General features: G+C 40.7%; 1 protein-coding gene across 2 annotated transcripts in view; it reads right to left on the bottom strand.

Annotated features, from left to right (window-relative positions):
• RELN (reelin) overlaps positions 1-22,026 on the bottom strand; it is a 284,743-nt gene that overhangs the window by 79,200 nt on the left and 183,517 nt on the right. For both annotated transcript variants that reach the window (XM_036400286.2, XM_054514804.1), the window contains exons 18-23: positions 21,298-21,531; positions 20,508-20,669; positions 16,016-16,252; positions 10,020-10,212; positions 7,251-7,363; positions 502-639 (exon numbers count right to left, since the gene is read on the bottom strand). In XM_036400286.2, the coding sequence (XP_036256179.1) occupies positions 502-639; positions 7,251-7,363; positions 10,020-10,212; positions 16,016-16,252; positions 20,508-20,669; positions 21,298-21,531 (1,077 nt within the window). The remainder of the gene's footprint in view (positions 1-501; positions 640-7,250; positions 7,364-10,019; positions 10,213-16,015; positions 16,253-20,507; positions 20,670-21,297; positions 21,532-22,026) is intronic.

A 22,026-nucleotide genomic window follows, 5' to 3' on the forward strand; every position in this document is an offset into this window, starting at 1 on the left:
GGAAACAAATCAGAATAACTGGAAAATAGAAAATTGGAATTTTTTTTCTAAAAAACCCCAAACCCTGTGGTCTCCAGAAAGTTTGAAGCTGGCAGGGAGCAGCAGTCTCTGTCCTTGGTGTAGCACCCATTCTGACAGTGGCTGCCCAGCAGAGCTCAGCTGGTCCCTGGCATCCTTCTGACTCAGCAAAGCAGCTCTGGCCCTGAGCTGGGGCTCTTGTGCAAGGGGCTGGAGTGGCCACCAGGACACCTGCAGCAGGGCAGCCCTGTGCCACTGACAGCTCTTCCAGTGCTTGGATCTGCCAAGGGTACAGCTTCTTGGACAGGCTGGTGTGGAGCAACTGGCTGCTAATGCTGCTTGAATGGTCAACTCCACATAGTGCTTTTGTTTTTTAATTTTTAATACAAAAATAACAACAGCCAAGAAAAGGAAAGTGTGGAACATAGTAGGGTGCCAGTATCAGGAGAGCATGGCTAGGAGGGTCTGACAAATGCCTCATACCTGCAAACCCCGTGGTCACACCAGCCATGCCCACTGCACATGTTGGGGCACTGCTGGCCAATGTAGATGTTGTCCAGGGCCCACTCATCCTGGGCTGTGTAGTAGCACTGGCTCCAGCGGAAACGTGTGGCACTGGACCTTAAAACCAATAACAATGCATCAGTTTTGGATTCTTTACAGAATGGAAGGAAAAGAGGTAAAATGTAACAAAAAAAAAAAAAAAGGAAGTTAGTATCCCATAGTATCCCAATCACAGCCTAGGCTGCAAAGGCTGGCACAATCAAAGACATATTCTTGCAAATTAACTTTCTAGATGATGCCACTCACTGCACAGGCCTTCATAATGAACTTTCCAGTGACTGATGGCATTTCTGAGGAAGAGCACATTGCAGGGATTTTGAGAATTATTTTAAGGTAAGCCTAGCTATGAATATTACTGGATTTTTATTGTGCTATGGTTGGAAAAGTGGAAAGGTGTATCTAGGGCATGACTTCATGTTTTATATTTTTGGTCACAGTTAACAGGTCATAAACTGTCTAAAGAGATTTCTCCTGATATTTATTATTTAAACAATTATTAACGTTCTTGAGTGTTAGTGAGTACCAACTATTTCCATTCAACAATAGCTGACTTTTTTATTGGATATAATTTTTTTTTTGTCAGGATGGTTCTAAACTAGATTTTGCTCACATATCACTGGTGACATTGACAGCACAAGTTTTTGACAAAGATCCTGTTTCATTGCATCTATTTTTTCCTACACTGCAAATACCTTGCTCTTGGCCAACAACCCAAAATCTGTAATACCCAAGGTTTGTGGTGGGGAATCATCAAATTAAATTCCTTGCCTAACTAATTTCTGGATATTTGTAATATTCTTCAAGCACAAAACCTTGCTTCAGCTTCTCCTTTCTAAATAGTTTTATCTTCAGCAGCTTCTTTTCCTTTACAATAGTGCAGTCAGCTAATATTACCCATTAAAAACACTTAGTGTTGGCCCTCTAGGAGACTGTCCAATGCAACATTGACATTTTCCATGGGAGTGACTCCTGCTAGCCAAACCCAGCCTGATACCCATCGCCCTCAAAACCAAGGCTGGAGAAGAAAGTGAATCATGAGAAAAGCAATCTTTGTCATCATCAAGCCTTTTCAAGCTGCCCTGCCAAACTGTGCACATCCAGCAGGTTACAGACACTGGCTGGTGGCCACTCCCAAATCGGGGATACAGAGACTCTCCACTCCATGGGGTAAAAAAGGGTGCTGGTGGCAATGTGGGCACTGAGGCTGGATTGCATTGTTGTGGAGGGGTAGGACAGGGAAAGCAAGGCTGACTGAAGGGACCTAAAAATCCAATTTCAAAATGGGGTAGGCCTGTGTCTGGCCAAGGGCTGGTTGGGGGTGCTGAGGATGAGAAGCAGGCGACTCCCATTAGAAGCTTCTTTTCTAGCTTGTTTCTGAGCCATATGGTTACTTTATGATGGCACAGGATATAATGCTGTTACTCTGCTTGGAGATACAAAGCCCTTTCCCCACCCCCAATAATTTATGTAGAATAAGACTTATTAAAATGAATATTGTAAAGGTGGCTGAGCCACCTGCTCACACGTATGGAAGTGAAGAAATGAATCGAGCAGGCCTGTGCAGCTGAAGAGGACAGAGTGGCAGAGCAATTAGCCACTCTGGCACATATGAGAAGATTGGTACATGTATGGATAAATTTTTAAAGTACCAGTTACAAATTTCTTCAAAAAACATGTGAAGCTGCCCAAGGGCTTGATTTTTAATTTAAATGACCCTTGTTGCCTGTTTTAAGTGTCTGTTTGATATTGCAAATACTGTAAGCATTTTTACAGCACTCAGAGTTAATCTGCAGGGGCAAATCTGCTGATTAAATACTCCCTCAGGATATAATGTATTGATGGGTTACATTACAAGAGCTATGAATTATCCATTAAAAGTGTGCAATCCCAGTAATCAGCACACAAAGGACTTCCCAAGCTTGTGAGGCACAATGGGCAGTCAATATTGACTGCAATTATTTACTGTTTATTTTTGGAGTGCTCTGAAGTCAGCGCATCACTTTGGTGCTGAGGTTCACGTTCCCATCAATGGCACCACAGAGAGCCCTGACAGAGGCTGTAGGCGCTGGAAGGAGCTGTAATGACTGGTGTTAACTCTAATGTGTGCTGAGGAAAATGACAAGACTGAAACCAAAGAATGGTGTTAGAGCAGGCAAACGCATCCCCTGTGAACTCCAGGCACAGTAAAACTGTGTCATGTTATTTTCCCAGGTAGCAGGAGGAAGAGCACTGTGTTCAGGCATCCCTGTTTTTCACCAGGTATGGGTGGAGTTGGGGTGTGACACCCTGCAGCCCTGGGGTATTTACAGCAAACCAGGGGAGATTTATAGTGATGCAGAGGCAATTTCACCATGCCATGGAAGTCTTGTGGTGCCCAACAAGTGGTGGTGCCCCCTAAAAAGAGCTCGGTGTGGCATTGATGGCATTGCCTTGGCTGGTCACTGGCTGCTGCCAGGCATACATGGCCTGGAAGGGCAAATGTGCAGGTGCATCAGGGCTGGTTCAGGTGCATCAGGGCTGTGCAGTGCATCAGGGCTGTGCAGTGCATCAGGGCTGTGCAGGTGCATCAGGGCTGGTTCAGGTGCATCAGGGCTGTGCAGGTACATCAGGGCTGGTTCAGGTGCATCAGGGCTGGTTCAGGTGCATCAGGGCTGTGCAGGTACATCAGGGCTGGTTCAGGTATATCAGGGCTGGTTCAGGTGCATCAGGGCTGTGCTATACATCAGGGCTGGCTCTGGGCACAAGGCTCACTCCTGACCTACACCAACAGTGGGGAGAGCCCAGCCCTGTGCAGTGACAGAGGACACCTCTGTGCCCAGGGCAGCAGAGCACCTGAGCCCCAGCTGAGAAGGTCCCTGTGCAGCTCTGCCATGGGGCTGTTCCAGGGCTGGGTGTGCACAGAGCTGCTCCTGCCCTTTGCTCAGGACCGTGTCGGTTTCACCTGACCAAAGTGTTCCCCTGGAGAGTCTCACTGTCCCATTCCTGCTGCCACCCTGCCAGGTGCAGAGCTCCATCTGCCTCCTCAGGTTCCAGATGTTGGCTGTACATCAAGCTAAGGGAGCACTGAGCTCCACTTAGAAGTTGCCCCATCTGAATGAAGTGACTGTTTCTCTCATTTGAGGGGAGGGGAAGAAGGGAGGAGGCTCATTACCACCTGGAGATGAACACGTTGCCCAAATGGAGGCATGTGCAGCAGCTGGGGGCTGGGGACAGTCCCCAGGGAGCCATTTGCCAGCAGGGAGGAGTTATTTTTATCTGCAGACAGACAGCTCTCCCCTGGGGACAGCTTTGCCACCAAGGGGATCCCGCTGCCCCAGGCCTCTGCCAGGGATCCTGTGGGAAGAAATGCCACTGTCACAGGGCTGTGGGCAGGGACAGCTCTATGGATTCAGAGTCCTCCCTGGGCGAGGGATAATGCATGTTAGGCTGAAGTGACAATTGCGAAAGCAATGCTGCTGAAAAACCAGTCCTGCTCACTGCTTTTGAAAGCTCTCCAAGGCTGCTCTGCATCTCAAGGTAACAACAGCTTAAGAGGATTATGCTGTTAAAAATGGTAATCAACCATTTAAAAAAGCCATGTTAATTAAGAAAAGAGAATAAGGAGATGAGCGTCAGCTGCATCCTCAGTGATAAAACACTGCTTTTCGGGACAGTCACTGTTTGGACATCTATTGAAATGGGAGGTGCAGCACTGAGGAGCTATGAAAGCATTTCTTACAAGCAAAATAAACTTCCCTAGTTCCTCATAGTTTCTCCCTTTTTTTTTTTTAATGCTGCTAGAAAGCAATCTGGCTCTCTAATGACATTATATCTAACTCGGGTTGGTGTCAAATAAAAGTCATTTTTGTTGTGTGACATTTTACATAAGCACAAGGAAATCATGTCCCAGAAGTACTGCCAGTGAAATGATGTTCTGTTATAAAATTTTTCTGATATGTGAGTTAAAATAAAATCACTGCCTTCTCTCCTGATATTAAAAGCCTTAATGATTTAATGCAAATTTGTGGCTGGTAAAATTATATTTGCTACCTTCTGAGTTACCATAATTACATTTACCCAATTATCCTGAAGGTCTCATTCAGTCATTAGGTGTTGATTTGTTTATGAAGTCAGCAACTGACAGCTGCTTGTATCTCATTAAAGCCTGTTCATATGTAAATGCTTTGCATAAAACTGAAATTAATTTTCATCAGTGTTAGAAATGTTCAGTTCAAGTACAATACAATTTCAGTGAGCAGGTGCTTACATTTAATTTCTTCAATTCAAGTCTCATTCTTGCAGCAGGTTTCCTACCCCAAAATCTCACATAACATGGGGACCTTGTAAACTCATGCTTGCTGGATGCAGAACATCTACAGATCTGCAGGAATACCAGCACACCCAGAAAGTTTTACAAGAGAAATAGGTGCTGTTATGAACAATTTTCCAGCTGCATGAGCACAGTGCCGCAGCCTAACACTTCCCACACGCCCAAGGTGCAAACCCGCAGCTGGGAGCTGCGCATGCAGGGATAAAAGCTCCAGCAATCCCAGCAGGGCTGTGCAGGGGTGTGAGGGCATGCTGAGGCCAGCAAGGGCCAGAACAAGGCTAATGAGACATTCCTGAGACCTCGTTTGGGTGCTTGGTTTCCCTGTGCAGTAAGCACAGGGCGGGCTGGGTGCGTGGCAGCCTTTGCCTTGTGTGAAATGGAAGCTCCAGAGATGTCCCCCCCTCAGCCCAGCTTTGGGAAGGCAGAACACCTGGCTCTGCCTCTGCACTGCTCTGCCTGGCCATCACTAAGGGTTTGCCTCTGTGGGGTGGGTGCAGGTGGGGATGGGATAGGAGAAGGAGGGAGGGCACCCCAGAGAGGAGCCCTGCACCACCAGCCCCCTGGCTGGGCTGGCAGTGGAGAGCTGCACATCAAATTGTCACCAATAATGCCCAGGTTTTGGAAAGGCAGACAATTTTCTCTCTGCTCACAATCCTGCTCTAAAAACCTGTAAAAAATCCCCTCCCAATCTCAATCCAAAGGAGCTGCTGAGTCCTTAACCTGCTCTTTGCCACTGGAAAGGAATGTTAGAAAGAGGGGAAAGTGGTGAGAGAGACACGTGTGGTGTGCTGGATTGCATTTGATGGGGAACCACCATTTGAAGGCAGCCACCCTTCCCCTTCACCCTGATAATGCCACAGCACAGCACAACTCAGAAAATGGCTTCTATGAAGAGCAAAGAAATTTTCAGTGGTAATTTGTACCTTAATTACAAACAAAACTCTGCTAACAGACGGGAATCCCTTCAGATACAAGACAGAGTGTGAAATATTTATGATTTGTGCACAGCATAGAACAGGAACCCGGCTATTACTTCATCATAATTTCTCCCCACAGTCTCCCAAATTAAAATGGAGTTCTATGCTTCTGTCACCTCATATGCTGAGAAAAATTAATAGATCCTAAAGAAAAAGAGGGCTACAACATTGGTATCATCATCAAATACAGTGTATAATTACTTTGAGTACATTATATGTTTTACAAATTAGGAATAACAGCCTACTTTGGAGTGTAACCCAAAAAACTGTAGATTCTTGTTAAACTCCTAAGTGCCTATGTGAACAACAGATTTTGTGTATGGTGGCACAAAATGACATGTAAGATTTAGTACATTATAATCTAACTACAAAGCAGTTATTTGTAGACTTACTTGCAACCATTTGGTATTATCTGATATGATATGTTCTAAGGATGCAATATTTGCCTCTGATGTTTTGCCTAGAAATAGGAAATGCTGAATATTGGCTGTAGAGCAAAAAGGGCCAGTGTGTTGAAAGAAGGTATCATTGTGGTGTGATTGATGGAAACAGGCTGTGCTGAGGCCATGCAGAGTGCAAAAAAATAATGATGAAGGATGGGGAAATACAATGATGACTTAATCTGAGCAAGCTCTCATTGCAATTGCTATGATGGATTCAGGTCAAACATAATCAAAATGTAACTCTAATTGCAATAATTAAATTCTCAAATGAAGGGTGCCCTGAAGATTATTGGGATTTATGACAACATTTTTATTTGTATGGTATAATAAAGATTTAAAAATAAACAATGAAAGAGACAATTTAGTGATTAAAAAATTTTAGGGGAGGCAAACGAAGTTTGATTACAACAAGATGAATAGACTTTCTGATAATTTTTGTTTCTCTTTTTTTTGCATGAGAGAATGTTATTTTTTAAGACATGCTATAAAAAGAAACAAGAGTTAAAAAATTCCCAGAAATGAATCATTAGTTATTGTTTATACAGGGCTTTGGTCTGAAGATGTAAACAATAAGGAATGTGCAAAATAAAAATTAACAATCCAAATAAAGCCTTCCTCCAATAGGGCATTTATAGACAAGTGCCACTATTTTTGAAGTCTGAACTTTATTAGGAGAGTCAGAGTATGTATTAAAAACAATCCTAAACAATAGTTTCTGTTGACTTCACCAACTTTTATTCTCTAATTATGTAAGGAATGCATTTTATGGGAAATACCTGAGACTGGGTCAGCCCTGGCACTCTACCTATTGGCTTGAGTATGACCTGCAGAGGACTTGATGTTTGTCACAGCAAGTGATGTGACAAATTGTCTGCACAACACCCCCCTGCCCTTCCCCCCCCACAAAAAAATGTTTAAAGATAGGAAATAAAAGCTTACCAAGTCTTCTGTGGTAAAAGAACAGTGATTCTCCTCCACTGAGTAAATTCACTGGAGTGGTAAATACTTGCTGATGTAAACTCCTGACAGCTTGGCATACTGGGAAGGCATTCCTTAAAATAAAACATTTCAAAACTAGATTTAATGTTGAGGAATAATTGGGAACAGAAACAAGGGTCAAACAGTCACAGAACCAGGAGCTTGTCTGGGTCCAGATGTTGGAGTGAAAGACACAGAAGAGAGAAATCCTGGCATGAAGTGGAGAAATTTGTCAGAAAACTTGTAGTACAATTGAGGATGGAAGAAAGTCATATGAATCTGTTTAAAGAGTTTAGCATTCATGACTGGCAATGTTTTGCTTTCCTCCATGAGGAATGTCTATCTCTCTGGTTTTTAATATCTTCACCCCAGCATCCACCATGGACTGTGAAGTAAGGATACAAGATCACTATGAAATAACTCTATGAAAGTGACCTCCAGACTACCATAAAGGTAATTTTAGAGACCTATTGTGAGGCTTTTCCTGGGCATGCTGACTGAGCCCACACCCTCCATCTGCAGTGGGGAGCAGACAGACAGAGCCCCACCAGAGGGCCCAGCCACAGCCTACTGAAGTTGTGTCCTTGGGCCCTTCCCAAGCTCTGCAGCTTTGACACCTACAGCAAGTGCTGTAAATTGTTCCCTCCTGCTTCTAGGACTATTTCTGCATTTAACTCAGATTTCTGTTGAGGTCTGTTTCCTAAATTCTATTTTTTTAAAATTCAGAAAATATTATCATTGTCACATCTTTTTAATATTAAATATAAATTAAGTCCATTATCCCAGCTTCTGTTTTCTAGCACTACCCTTCCAAAGTTATTTCATTTTTTGCAATATTCCATTAATTTATTTCCTTTTTGCTAGAACAGCGCACAAAAAATTGGCCTATGAGGTATTAATAAAGTGCTTGGAAGTTACCAATCTACATGATCCTCTGCTGGCTACCAGTTCCCTTCTGCCCCTTCTGCCACAGAACAGCATCTCCTGGCCATCCCCACATGCCCAAGAGAATTTCACTGGTCACTGCTGTGCTCACTCCCATGAAGGGTATCAGGTAGGAGAACAGACATCTGCTCATGCAAGTAGCCTACTCTGACTGTTCTAAAACTGATAATAAAGCAGTGACACTCTACAGAAGTTATGGCAATTAGGAATATTTATATAGTTAAATTATACAGTAATAGTTATGTATTAAATATGAAGAAGGGCAGAATATATTATTTTACAGAGAAATTTATTGCTCAAATATCTTAGAGTATTAAATGAAGATCTGAGACCTTATTTTGGTTTTCTTTTAGTAGATTTTCTAAAGGCTTAGTTTCCTTTCCAGCAATTTTCAAACATTGTTTCGTGATTCATCTCCCCTAAAAGATTATAGAAAACGGGATCTAATAAAGATCAGTGATTGCAAAGCAAACAAAATTTTCAAACATTTTAATTAGTGTTTTGTTTATTTGCCAGGTTATGTCCTTGAAATAAACTACAAATACACTTTTATCACAGCAACATGGGTGGTGTGAGAAAAATGATTTGGCTGCATGTTCTCTCTGAATTCAGCTCCACTGAGCAAGGAAAGGAGCACTAAAATCTGAAGCTAACTTATCTTCCATGGATGCCAAGCACAAACCCCAAACACCCACTGCTAGGAACTATTCTTGGACAGCAAGATGATAATGCTTGCTAGATATAAAAGACATGAACAGGGTTTGAAATATATGATTTATAGCTTTTGTCTGGGTTCTGTTTAAGATAAGAAATCATTATTTGGATTTCCACAGTTTAAAAACTCATTTATTGTCGTTTCTTTATTATGCCCACCAAACTAAGTGTGGCAAAACACAACATGGCAAGAGTAACCATGCAAAAGTCAAATGCATGGTTTAATTGCTCATAGAAGGTGTGGAACTTTGTGGAACTCATAGTCAAATGCATTGTTTAATTTCAAATGCAAAGCTTTAATTGCTCATAGAAGGTGTGGAACTTTGCATACAAATCCTTTGGTGAGTCTGCAGACCAGGCAGTGAAAAGGCAGTAGGACAAGTTCCCTGACACCCTCTGAACCTGCTCAGAGGCAGCCAAAGGACCTTGGTTAGTTCACCCCGAGTCCAGGGAAAGTCCAGCTTTTCATCTGAGAGGGAAAACAAGAGCATGAACTACGTGCTGCTCACATTTGTGCTGAGGCAGCACTGAGCCACCCGGGGGAAGAGCAGCCAAGGCTGCTGTTTGCACTTCCAGCAGAGTGGGGAACAGCGGTCACTCCAGCCTGGACTGTGCCTGAACCGGGCTGGGAGATGAAAGGCTCTGCATTACAATCCCCTGAAGGAATGTGCTTCCATTTACCAAATGGCTGTGCACAAGGGCAGAAAGAATGTCTATCCATTTAAATTCCAGGAAACAGTAGATGCATTTTGCTTAGAAAAACAAAGCAATAGCACAGGAAAGATCTCACCCATTACCCTGTAGCTCTAACTGTGGCCCAATTTTTTTCTCAGCCTTTGTCCATTCCTGTCACTATTTTGTGTTTCAGGCTTTCAGATACCTTTCTTCCAAATATTATGAGGAACAGTCTAAACACCTCTAATAGTAATTTTGATTGGTTACAACAGAGAATTTATTTACTGAAAGGTGAAAAAGGAAACCATCTTTGTTCAATGCCAAAAGTGCATTTCAGACTATCTTTTGTATAAAGCAAAGTTTATGGAAGACAAATGTCCTCTCTGCCAGCCTCACCTCCTGAACAAGGTGCCATGTGAGGCCATGGTTGGTGGAGTACTCCAGTTTCACCTGGTTGTCCATATGAGGGGTAAAGGCCTGACCACAGCCCATCACCAGGTTGAACTGGATCATATAGGAAGCTCCAATCTGCATGGACTGGGTCTCCACGTAGCGCATGCTAGAGGCCAGCTTTGAATCTCCTGTAAAACTGAGAGATGCAAGGAAAGAATCAGGATGGATCTCCAAAATCATTCAAAAAAGAACATCATGGCTCTGAGTTAAATACAGTTGTGCTTCTTTATTCTGTAGACTGCATGTGGGATGAGACCACGCACAGAAGAATCTTCCTGCTGGTACTTCTGCAAATTACCAGGGAGGTCCTGATGTATCTCAGAATGTGAAACACTGAATTATTCTGCTAGTTCTTACTATATGCTTTTTGTATTAAGGATCAAGTTAGGATCTAGCAAAGGGCAACTTAAGGAAAAAACAACATAAAGAAAGTTGATTCCCCTGGGTGTCCATTGCCTAAGGTCATGCCACAGTCAGAACTGTAATTTCATTCTAATATTGGACAGTTAAGATACTCTGAATCTAGTTTAAAATACTCTTATTATATACACTGTTAACTTCATTGATTTTCCTATATGCAATTCATTCACTGACTTGTGCAATTCATTCACTTGACTGTTTTTCAGAATTATTCTTCTATTCTCAGCTTCTTTTCCATAGAGTGTACTGATAAAAGCTATATTTTCCAGTGGATTGGAGAACAATAGTAATGTTACACATATATTTTGCAAGGTACCCAGTTATCATATATATAGTAATGCAATTTATAGTCTGAAATTCCAAGATATTTCACTTCAAATGCAGGTTTTTCTTCTATGCACTATTCAAAAGAAAAAGGAAACAACCAAATTCAAAACCTCAAATCCAACAGAAGCATAAGAAGGAAGTAATAACAACTTAAACATTGAATCTTGCTCACTAGGCATCAAAACAGAGTATTTTAATGAAAGTTCTCATAGAATGAAAATTGCCTCCCTCTGCTTAGTTTGAGATGTTTACTTAGTGTCTTCAGAAATACTGTAGTCCTTTCAGCTTCAATATTCTCCAAGACTATTCTTAAATGTGAACAATTTAGAAAAGGGATTGGCTCTTTTTAAAGAAAATCACTGCAAATCATCATGGAAAAGAAAAAGCTACATTCAGTACAGGGGTGATGAAGAGAATAATGTAGTTCAAGGTTGCTCTCATGATTGAGTAAGCTACAGTTTATTATCTTAAATAAGAAGTCATAATCTTTAAATACAATGCAGAAGAACATATAAGCTTCTACTCCTGTAAAATTCAAGGTCATGACAAAGTGAGTGTGAGAACAAGGAATACAAGTCTGTGTCACTTAGGACTCTTTTAAATTAATTCACTGACCTACACTGGTTTCTACAGAGTCCTTTCCAGAGAGAGCACTTATGCCATAAATGTCAGCATCCTACCTTAAAGCTTTAGAAGAAATTACTGAAAGCTGACATTAGTTTTGTCATTATTAAATTTCTGTTACTTGGCATAAGTTAAGATCCTGTCTGCTTTCTACTCTCTGGCCTTACTTTTGTGACTTGAATTCCTAAAGTTGATCCAGCTCATGACTTTATATGAAATTTTTCACTTTGTCTTGTCACTCAGCAGCCCAGAGTGACTGTGGATGGACACTCCCTTCACTGCCAGAGCACAAGGGCACTGTCATGGACAGCTGGACTGGAAGGCAGTAAGTTATCTTGGAAAACTGTATCTGAACTGTTTGCCCTTTCAGCTGGTGTGAAGAAAGTGATTTTCTTCTCAATAGGAAGGATAATATTAAGTTAAGAAGAGGATATAATGTGCACTCATCAGCAGTGCAGCTCCCAGCCTATGGTTTGTGGCTTTGTGGTTAGATCTGAATGCACCTCAGAAGAACTTGTCTGGTTAATGTCTGAATTTCCTTTTCTTCTAAGCTTTATCTTGTATTTCATAAAATGACAAAAATCCTCAAATTTAAAAGCTAAAGCTGATTTGATCTGACACAGGCTGAAGCCCTGTTGGGAAATCTGCGCCAATACAACCAGGCTCTTCAGGTGTCAGCCAAACATGTGCAGTGTAATCAGCTGAGAGGGTAGCACTGCTTTGGAAGAGGATTTGGCACTGCACACAAAAACCTGGGCATAGCAGCACATCACAGTTACCTAAACCTTATCTGAACAGAATAAAGGAGTTGAAACTCAACAATTTGATGAAACATCTGCCCAGAAGTTGTCTTCCCAAAGTAATAGAAGTAAAGAACTTCTAGTGAAAAAAGGGGCAAAGAATTAAATGTAACATTTTGATCTTGTCTTCACAAAAATTCCCTTTATTCAATGCTACTAAATAAAATGAGAGAAAAAAAGGGTCTTAAAGGTCTTAAACTCTAATATTTTCTTTCTGGTGGCATTCAGGTCATGATTAAAACATTTTAAATTTAATATTAATTTTAATTCAACAGCTTAGCCACTGGATATTGTACACAATATATTAAGTAAGTATATTAAGTAAGTTAAAAAGTCAAACCAGCTATTTAAAATGCATATTAAAGAAGTGTGCAAAAGGAAGATAGTGTTGAGATGCAGACAATATGTGGTGCTCTATAAGAAGCTCTTTTGAAGGAAGGAAATCACATTACAGGTGCACAAAGTCCTTTATCATTCACATTTTGCCTCCAGCTGAACACAAGTAGCATTAAAGTTGTGGGCTCCACTTTGTCCCTTCTTTCCTCTCCAGATCTCTCATGTTGTGGTTAGGGGTATATTCTTTTGCTGGAATACCAAATGTTTTCTTTGTTCTGGGAGCCACACAGCTGGAATACCTTTCCAGAATTTGTAAAAGATGAAGTCATGTCCCTGGCGTCACAATAATTAACTAAAAAATCTTCAGAAATGAGAATGCAGAGGCCTCATTTTTGTATAAATTTGTTGCTGTGAGTGGGTTTCTGGCACGTGTATAATTAGACCTGCAGAGGCACAGGAACAATACCCATAGGTGCCCTCAGAACAATCACTCTCCCTCCAAGCACTGCCAGCTAATTGGTACTTCTGGGAATGGTATCACAGTCAATGTCAGCCAACCTGCATTGCTCCAAACTGCTCTGAGATCCCCAGAGTTACCATCTTTTCAAGGCTGGTACTTTTAGGAATACTGAAAAGACACATGGATGCAGCTTGTTTTGTAAATCTGCGTTGACTGAAAATATTGACACGACGGCCCAAGCTCGCACCAGACACAGCTTTGCTTCCATCAAAAGCAGGGGGTGTTTGGCCTTTCTGCATCACATCATACCTGCTTTGCTAAATAATTCCTAAATGTATTACTATCATTAATATAATTAAGTCAATTACCTGGAAGAAACTTTCTGCATCATACAGAGTAACAATTACTGTAAAAAAAACATTTAAGACACTGGGAAATTACCAAGCTGATGTAGGACCACTGTATTATATTGCTCCATAAACATAGCTCATGACAAGACAGGTTTACAGTCTTCTTCTAGGCTTCTCCAGGGGCAATGGGACACTATTGTTTGCTACACTGAGTTAAATCATAATGCTGTAATCTGACTGAGGACAGTTTATTTATATAAAGCTATTTTATTTGTGTCCACATGAGTACATATATATATATTTAAATAAAGCTATTTTATTTGTGTCCACATGAATACATTTATATATATATATATAAATGTATCTCTCCAAAGTGTTATATATATTTTTTTATATATATATCCTTATCAATATTTAAATGAATTTCAGCAAGTCACTGTATATAGCCTATAATACTCCAGAGACAATTGGTTCAAAATTTTGCCTGAATATGAGCATTTTGGAGAAGTGATGAATTAATATACATCATCAAGCACTTCATTTTAAAGTGTTCCAGAGTCATTTCAGTACAATGATGTAATAAAGGATCCATTCTGAAACTAAATTATGATTATGGCTATCAAATGGAATGACTGTTCAGACACAGACCATGAAAATACTCAAGAATCACCTTTGATCAAAACATATGTTTATCAACAAACTTTCTTTTTTAAAATGAAGTCAGGTATGAAAAAGAACAGCCTGCCTCTTAAAAAAAAAATTAAAAATTTCCCTCCTCTATTTTTAATGATTTTAAGGATAAATGTTTCATGTTTACAGGTTCTAAGGCAGAAATGGAGACCTAATAGACAATTAAAAGCAATTCTGTGAAAATGGGCTTGGGGATGCCACCCTGTAAAATGATTGATAGTGTACTTCCCATAGTTGTACTAATGAAAAAGCTGTTGTCAGACTGTTCTCAAGAGAATGGTGTCAGTGCTACTGCAAGATCTGTTCGTGAGTTAGAAACTCATGAGTTAGAAAATGAGAACCAAATGGACTCACAGCTGGGAAAACCCAACAATAATTAATTTAACTAGCAACCATTTGTACAGACTTTGTGTAAGTTTAAAAATTTCCCTTGAGAGGAGCAAGGTCAGTGAAGGATAGAGTTCATGATTTCCAGTGATAATGAAAAATACTTAGACATAAATAGTGAGGAAGGTTTTGATTCTATATTTGATGCATGGAAACTTCAATGTTTCTACTATGACTGAGCACTCCAAACCCTAGTCCATCTCCATATGGGATGGAGAATTTTGCTTAGTGTTTATTATTTTGCTTCCGATTTAGAGTCATGGGAGGAAAAGAGAAGAACCTCTGCTATCTTATCTGCCCTCCTCCCCATGATAAACTGGTCTTAAAAGTACAGAGGGAAAACAATGTCATTAAAAGGCTTTCATTCCAACTCTTTGATAAGGAAGATGCAAACAGTTTGAGCCCTAACATGTTGTTTCATTTTAATGAGCAGCGAGTACCTTCCTTGTCCTTATTAAAGTGGTTAATGGTGCTTCTACTGCCTCATTATCAGTGCTAGGACACATTTGGTGTTGTTCCTACTGCTAAGCCAACTCCTTTTAGTCTGACAGATGATCAGAAAGTCAAATCAGATTGCTCACAGATACTTGTTAATAAAATTCCAACAGTGTTTCTCTGAGTGTCCATGGGGATGCTAAAATTATTTTATTTTCTTCAGGTTTTCTATAATTACTGTGATTGTACTTTCTCCAAAGAAATATATCTATGCCAATTAAAACTATACTGGGTTTATAGGTTGATGAGACCAGCACAAAACTGTTATTTGGTTTTAATCAAAACACACAGATTAAATTGAGCTTCCCTTGTATTAATTCCAAATGTTACATTCAAATGCTCCAGATTATTTTTTTTTGTGAAGCATGTTAATGCTTTAGTTAAAAAAGCATATCTTTATGCATTCTTAATGATATTTTTGTTTTGTTTTTCCCTTCTTTTGCTTCTCTTGCCTTTATTTCCTTTGAGGGGTGTAATGTTTTCTTGCTTTTGTTTCTAAATACACAGCATATTTGAGACCTAATTGCAATATGTCATGATGCTGATCACAGTGCAGATGACTAAGTGTATGTAATACCAGACAAAGCAAATACAAATGGATAATGCCTACATTCTGCTGCCTTTTGCTTTCTGGATTACAATATAATGGCCATGTACATAGATCTGAACATCACTTACAAAATATGCAGAGTCTGTACTTATCATTTTATTTCATTACCTGCATATCCGTATTAACCTGCCTGGATTTGAAGTGAAGATTATGAAACATTTCTGAATTTTTTCTATCAAGGTATTCTTTAAATATTTCATAGAAAAAGAATGCTACGTTCAATGTCCCCATCAAACATAAATCTCTGCAATGAGGTGAAAAACTTACTGCTAACTGCAATGAGATTAGTGACTGTATTTTTGTCCACAATTTGAGGATAAGACACATTATTACTCTGAATTGCTGCCAGAAAAATGCATTTGCAGCAGTCACTTGATCCTTAGCAGGATGAGTACGCAAGGAAAACAAAAGTAGAACAGGAAAAAATACATGTTTCTCACCAAAGAGTCCAGTCATGGCCACAGTAGGGCTGAACATTTCCCAGGTAGAAGCCCAGAGACTGTGTGACTTCAACCAGGTTGGTGAAGTCCAGACTGATGCTGTTGAAAAGCACAGAGGTCATGATGATTTCATCGATTGCCCACACGTCTTCGCCTTGAGAAGAATGATATGGCTGCCACCACCTGAACTGAATGCCAACCTGCCTTGCATCTTCAGGCAGCTCCACTGAAATTATTCTGGAAAACAAAGCAAAGTCGTTATTGCCAGTTTTTCCTGTTTGTAATGATTCCATGGGGATGTATTTTTTGGTAACTTTTCCTTACTGACCCTAAAAATCATGGAGCAAATTTAACCCACAAATACCATAGCATCTGCTGGTATAGCTGCTACCAGTGACAGGGACAGGGGAATTGTTAGTTCTCTTGGTAGTCAGTTCATTTACTGAAAACCAGGCATGTGCATAAGCCACCAGAAAGAGTTTCTAGCAAATTTGTAATTTTTGCTTCCATTGTGGACCTCTCAGTAAATTTAAAGGTGTAGATTAGCAAAGGAATGATGAGCTGACAAGGATTTAAGAATTCAAATTCCCCTTTGTCAGACTCAGTGGGTTTTATCCTGAAGATCTGCATCTTGTAAACATCTGCATTCTCCACACACATAGCATTGATATCATTCTAATGGTGCTCTTGTCCTAGAAGAATCCACCCCTGTAAATTGCCACAATCAAGTGGAAAATCTTCATCTTGTCAGACAGTGTGATTATGGGTAGTTCTTTTTGGCAGACACTCCTTTTTTGTAGCTGCATAGAGATGCAACTGGAGGTGAGTCCCAGGTGCTTCTGGTATGCAAGGTCACCTGATTTGTCATGGCAGCTGTGTCAACACACCTAGAAATGAAAAACTGCAAAGAAAATTAAGAGTTTTATCTGATTTCCAGGAGCAATTTTCATACACTGCAGGAGGGAGTATACATTAATTGCCACAGCAATGACACCTTCTTGAAAGCCCCATAAATCACTAAGACCATGGTACCCCACACAGCCACATCAGCTGTGAGACAGACTGGCAACAGGGACATTTGTCTCCATTGGGGTACAATTACTTGCTGGCTAAAGGGTTTTCAGCCAGCTCATCATGTAGCTGTTATTTTTCTTTCTCTGCAAGAGGAAATATGGATAAAATGAAATATCAGGTAAACAGAAAGCATCTTTTTATATTTCAGCACCAAATTCTTTTCATACTCAAGGCTTTCTAAGCTGGCTGTTATAATGTTTTGTTCTCTGCATATGAAAGAGTCTTGTGTCTGTGGCAATCTTAGTGCAAAAACCACACTCTTAAAAATGACTTGCTACAACAACCTTGTAGGGAGTAGATTTATAATACTGTTGTTTAGTGTCACATTCATTTTAAAGAAGAATACATTAATCCATTAACCTGAAAATATCAACTAGCTTGGCTAAACAGGTGGGAAGCACACAGAAGGTCCTGCCTGTCTTTTCTAGAAGCTGCTTTCTGCCATCCATAGACTGGAGAGAGAAGTGCAGAGGGACAGCCAGAGGTGACATGGCCATGTCCCTGTGGCATGGGCCCAGCACAGTACACACTTTATGTATGGTGGATACCTTTCCTTTACACTCAAATAAACATGTTTGAATGACTTCAGACCCTGGCTTCTTTTCTACTAAGGATTCCCTCATAAGAAGCAACTTTATAACCTTTTGGGTTAATTTTTTAAAGGCACAAATGACAAGAAATTGCAACTGATTCTAAAAGGAACCATATTTTTTTCTGCCATGATGCAGGGGTGTTATCCTGAGGAAAGCTGGTACCTGGTAAGGAGGAGCACTGTGTCCAGTGGGCTCTGTGAAGCACCTGGCACTTGTGTGAGCTAATGCTCTGCCATAATCCAGGGCATACTTCTCTGCTGGTGGCTGCCTCTGGTGCCTGTATCTTCCCTTTCACTCTTAACTCTCATAAGCTTGCCCACGTGGACACTAATTCTCACAGACAGTAATATACAGAAAATCCTAAATCATGACATGCCCCACTGATACACTTATCAGATGCTGAAATATTTAACACATGTTAAAATAAATTCTCCATCCCAGGGGATTAAGCTAACACAATTTAAAAATGTAGGTGTAAACCACCACGTATGGCACATATGTTAGTATGCAGAACCTGACTACACCTCCAGTTGTAACAACTTCTCCTGTCTGGCTTTGATTTGTTAGAGATAGATGGAGAGGGAGGGGGATTCCTGCTAATGACTTTTCTGCTGCAGAGAAGAAAAGTGCTCCTACTTACATTACCAGCCACCATTAAATTTGTTAAAAACCAGCTGGGAGACCTTTGCTCTGATCTCATTCTTTCAAGCTATGCGCATACCTAATATTGAAAAGCCACTGCTGTTCTGCCCAGAAGAAAAATGCAGCTGTCAAATGTTTGCAGATTAAATGCACCTTTTCAGCAGAACATTAAATGTGTAATTATTTTTTGTATGACTGAAGATTAATTAAATTCGTGGATACAGACTGATTGCCAAACTTTGCAGCAGTCCATCTATGTTACTGAAAATGCTGATATTTTCAGACAACATAATATGAAAAGGTGAAGCTTTGTTCATAATTATTGCCAGCATTAGCTTCAGGTTTGTATCTATGTCATTTTTTTATCTACCCAGAGTGGACTGAATAATTAATCTATCTATCTATCTATCTATCTATCTATCTATCTATCTATCTATCTATCTATCTATCTATCCATCCATCTATCTATCCATCCACCTCCCATGGCAAAATCTCTCTACCCTGTGTAGAATGTACTTTGCTCTGTACCTTGTCAGAACAACAGAAATTGTGTTCCATACCAAACCTTAAAAAGAAAAATAAATCTCTAGCATCTGTGTAATTTATTACATTTATATCTTAAACTTGATTAAAATCAGTCACCAGAATATGTATTTTCCTTTTTGTTATAAAAATTTCATAGTGCTATATATTAAAAACCTTTAGGGAAATGTAACTCCTACAGATGTAGTTTTGAATCTAAGAATTAGAAGCGGGGTCATATAAAATATATATGACTATAGCAAAGGCAGGCAAACTAAACTTTGAAGAAGATTTTTAAGTCTTCCAGTCTGTACCATCATTCCTTTGGAAACATGTAGAACTTCAAAAATTAAAGTCTACAACGAATTTCTACCAAATACAGTCCTACTCTCACATTTTTAAATATTTCTTATAGCTCCCAGGAAATAATTGTAATGTTAAGGGGGATTTTTTTCAATTAGAACATTCTTAATCACACTTTGAATATTGCAATTTTGTACTGAGCTATTAACAAGATTTGGAAATCTAAGTTTTTTGTTTTGTTTTTGAAAAAGCACTCATCTGAGCTCAATAAATATAAATAATGAAAGTTATGTGTAGCTAAAGTGACTTGCAGGCTATTTCCAGTCCCACCCCTGGGGCTGACTAAGATGTTTTCTGAACTTGGTAGAGAAGAAGACACAGGGCAATACCCAGGTCAAAGCTACCCGTGGGCAGGAAATGGACCTGCTGGAATGAGTCCAGTGATGCCACCGCCAGCTCTGCCTCTTCTGGGCCCCTTTGCAGAGCATCTCCTTCAATTGGCATTTATTGGCTCTGCTGCAGCACCCCATGGAGGTGGCTGCTGCCAGGTTTGAGAGGGTTTGCATAGATCCAGACCAGACTGTTCTGGAATTTTGGTACTTCATGGAGACTCCTGATTTTGTATTGCTCTACTAAATTTGGTGGATGGTGTCACAAATGTAAGGAACACCTTCTCTAAACACAGGAGATGTATTCCTCTCTAATCTGACACCAAACATAGGCCTTGCTAGATGAAATGAGCTCTTTGTTCAACTTCTTTTTTATTTGTGCAAGTCCCAGGCCCAGTCAGCAGCAGGTTCTCCCAGGGCACCAAGCCCAGCCCAAGGCAGAGGCACAGCCATGCAATTGCCTTGAGAGTGGGAGCAGGTGAGTTTTCCTGCTGACCTCAGGGATCCTCACAATCCTGCAGAGATCCTCACAATCAGATTCTGTCTCAGCTGTCCTGTGCTGCCTGTGAGCTCCTAATCCCAGGGGATGGTGTAGTGAGGGTATCTATGGCTTCAAAGCTACAAATAATTTATGTTAATTTTTCTTTACAAGTGGCTGCTTCCAGGGGAAGTGTCATGCCCCTATTTCTCACAAGTACACTCCTCTCCCTCCTCCTGCACTGCTTCAGCTTGTTCTGTTGTATCACCTGAGACTTGAAAGCCATTAAACCAATGTATTCATTTTTATAGAATGACAAAATCAGAAGTGCCTAGAACAGCTGCAAAATTTTAAAGCAAAGTGGTAACTTTCTGTGTGCAATAAAAATCTTCATTCCCTCTTGCACCACGTACCCAGTCTCCACATTGCAGTGACCACCACAGCCAGCACAACTGCATGCAAATAACTCTTTGTGATATGTGTGCACATACCTTGGCTCGTGGTAGTTGAGATAAGAGTAGTGCTCCAGCAGTTTCCAGGTGATGCCGTTGTCGTAGGAGTAGTGCAGCAGCACTCCTTCCCCGGGCTGGTCGGGCGCTTTGCAGGTGCTCAGCACCGACTTGCTGCCCAGGCGCAGTGTGAACTGCAGGAACCTGCACCAGAACCACACAAATGTTTGCAGGCTATCCTTTTCACAGTGGGTTTGGGGTTTTTTTTGTTTGTTTTGTTTTTTGTGGTTTGTTTTTTTTTTTTTTTTTTTTTGTTTTGTCTTTCCCCTAACCAGGTTGTTTTCAGATCTTCTCAATCTAGGCAAATTTTGATAAATATCAGTTATGGGGTTTTGTAGTTGTGATTTGTTTTTATTGTCAAGTAATGCATTGTGGCATATATAGTTAAAAAAATGCCGATCATTACTGCATTTAATTATTTATTAGGCACTGAAGGGGAGGGAGAGATAGTGAATGGATCTAATCAGCTGCCACAAGCTGTCAAATAAACACAACCTTATAAATAATTAATTAGCACTTGGCTTTGACACTCAGGTTTGATATTAACATTTCATATTTTCCATCTGAGCTGTACAATAACTTCCCTGCAGTCTGTTTTGGGCTCTGTTGTTTACAAAGCAGGAGGAGAAAAAGGCGAGGCTACGAAATCACCATTAAAACATGGAACTAGGAGTTTTTTAAAACAACTGGTTTAATAGCACACAAGGCTGTAGCTGTAGGGGGAGGAGCTCCCCCATTTCCTTTCTGCACAGGACTCTTCCCTCCCTCTCACCTGGACTGGGAGCTGTCCAGGAAGGAGGTGATGAGCTGGCGCCTGCCGTCCTTGTTGAAGACCAGGGCCTTGCCGCTGGCCAGGACCCCGCAGCCGAAGCTGACCTCGGCCCCGCGGATGGAGTAGAAGCTGTGGTAGGAGGAGAGGCGGGAGCTGGAGAAGCTTTCGGAGATAAACATGGGGAAGGTCTGCGACGCCGTCTCGCACGCCGGCCCCGAGAAGCCGGGGTCGCACCTGCGGGGAGGAACAGGGAGAGCACGACTGGTGACCCATCCTGGTGTGGCTGCTTGTCAGCAAACAGGGTGGCTGCAGCTGTTCATGGACTGAGGGCACCCACCAGGTCCCTCTCAAGTCTGAGGCACAAGAACCTCTTTGAACTTTACATAGGTAAAGTGCACAGCAAATGATTTCTGTTAGCTAGTATTTACTTTTTGAATTTAAAAAATATTTATTTATGAACACCCCATGAATCTACACATAGCACGGTACAGAAATATTTTTGTTAATTTTTGCAACAAAACTCCTGATGACATAATTACAGTTGTTCATATGTAAATTGACAAATTTGCTTTTACCTGTAGCATACTAGATGTGATTACAAGAAATTGTTACTGTCACTATGTTTTCTGAAAAATCCTCTTTGCCCAGGATTTCTCTCCTGGGAAGCTGAGAAGCCTCAGAGAAAAAGGAAAACAATATTATCTCATTTGCTTCTCCTGTGTTTTGCTG

The sequence above is a fragment of the Molothrus ater genome, chromosome 5 (assembly GCF_012460135.2).
Source record: "Molothrus ater isolate BHLD 08-10-18 breed brown headed cowbird chromosome 5, BPBGC_Mater_1.1, whole genome shotgun sequence".
Lineage (NCBI taxonomy): Eukaryota > Metazoa > Chordata > Aves > Passeriformes > Icteridae > Molothrus > Molothrus ater.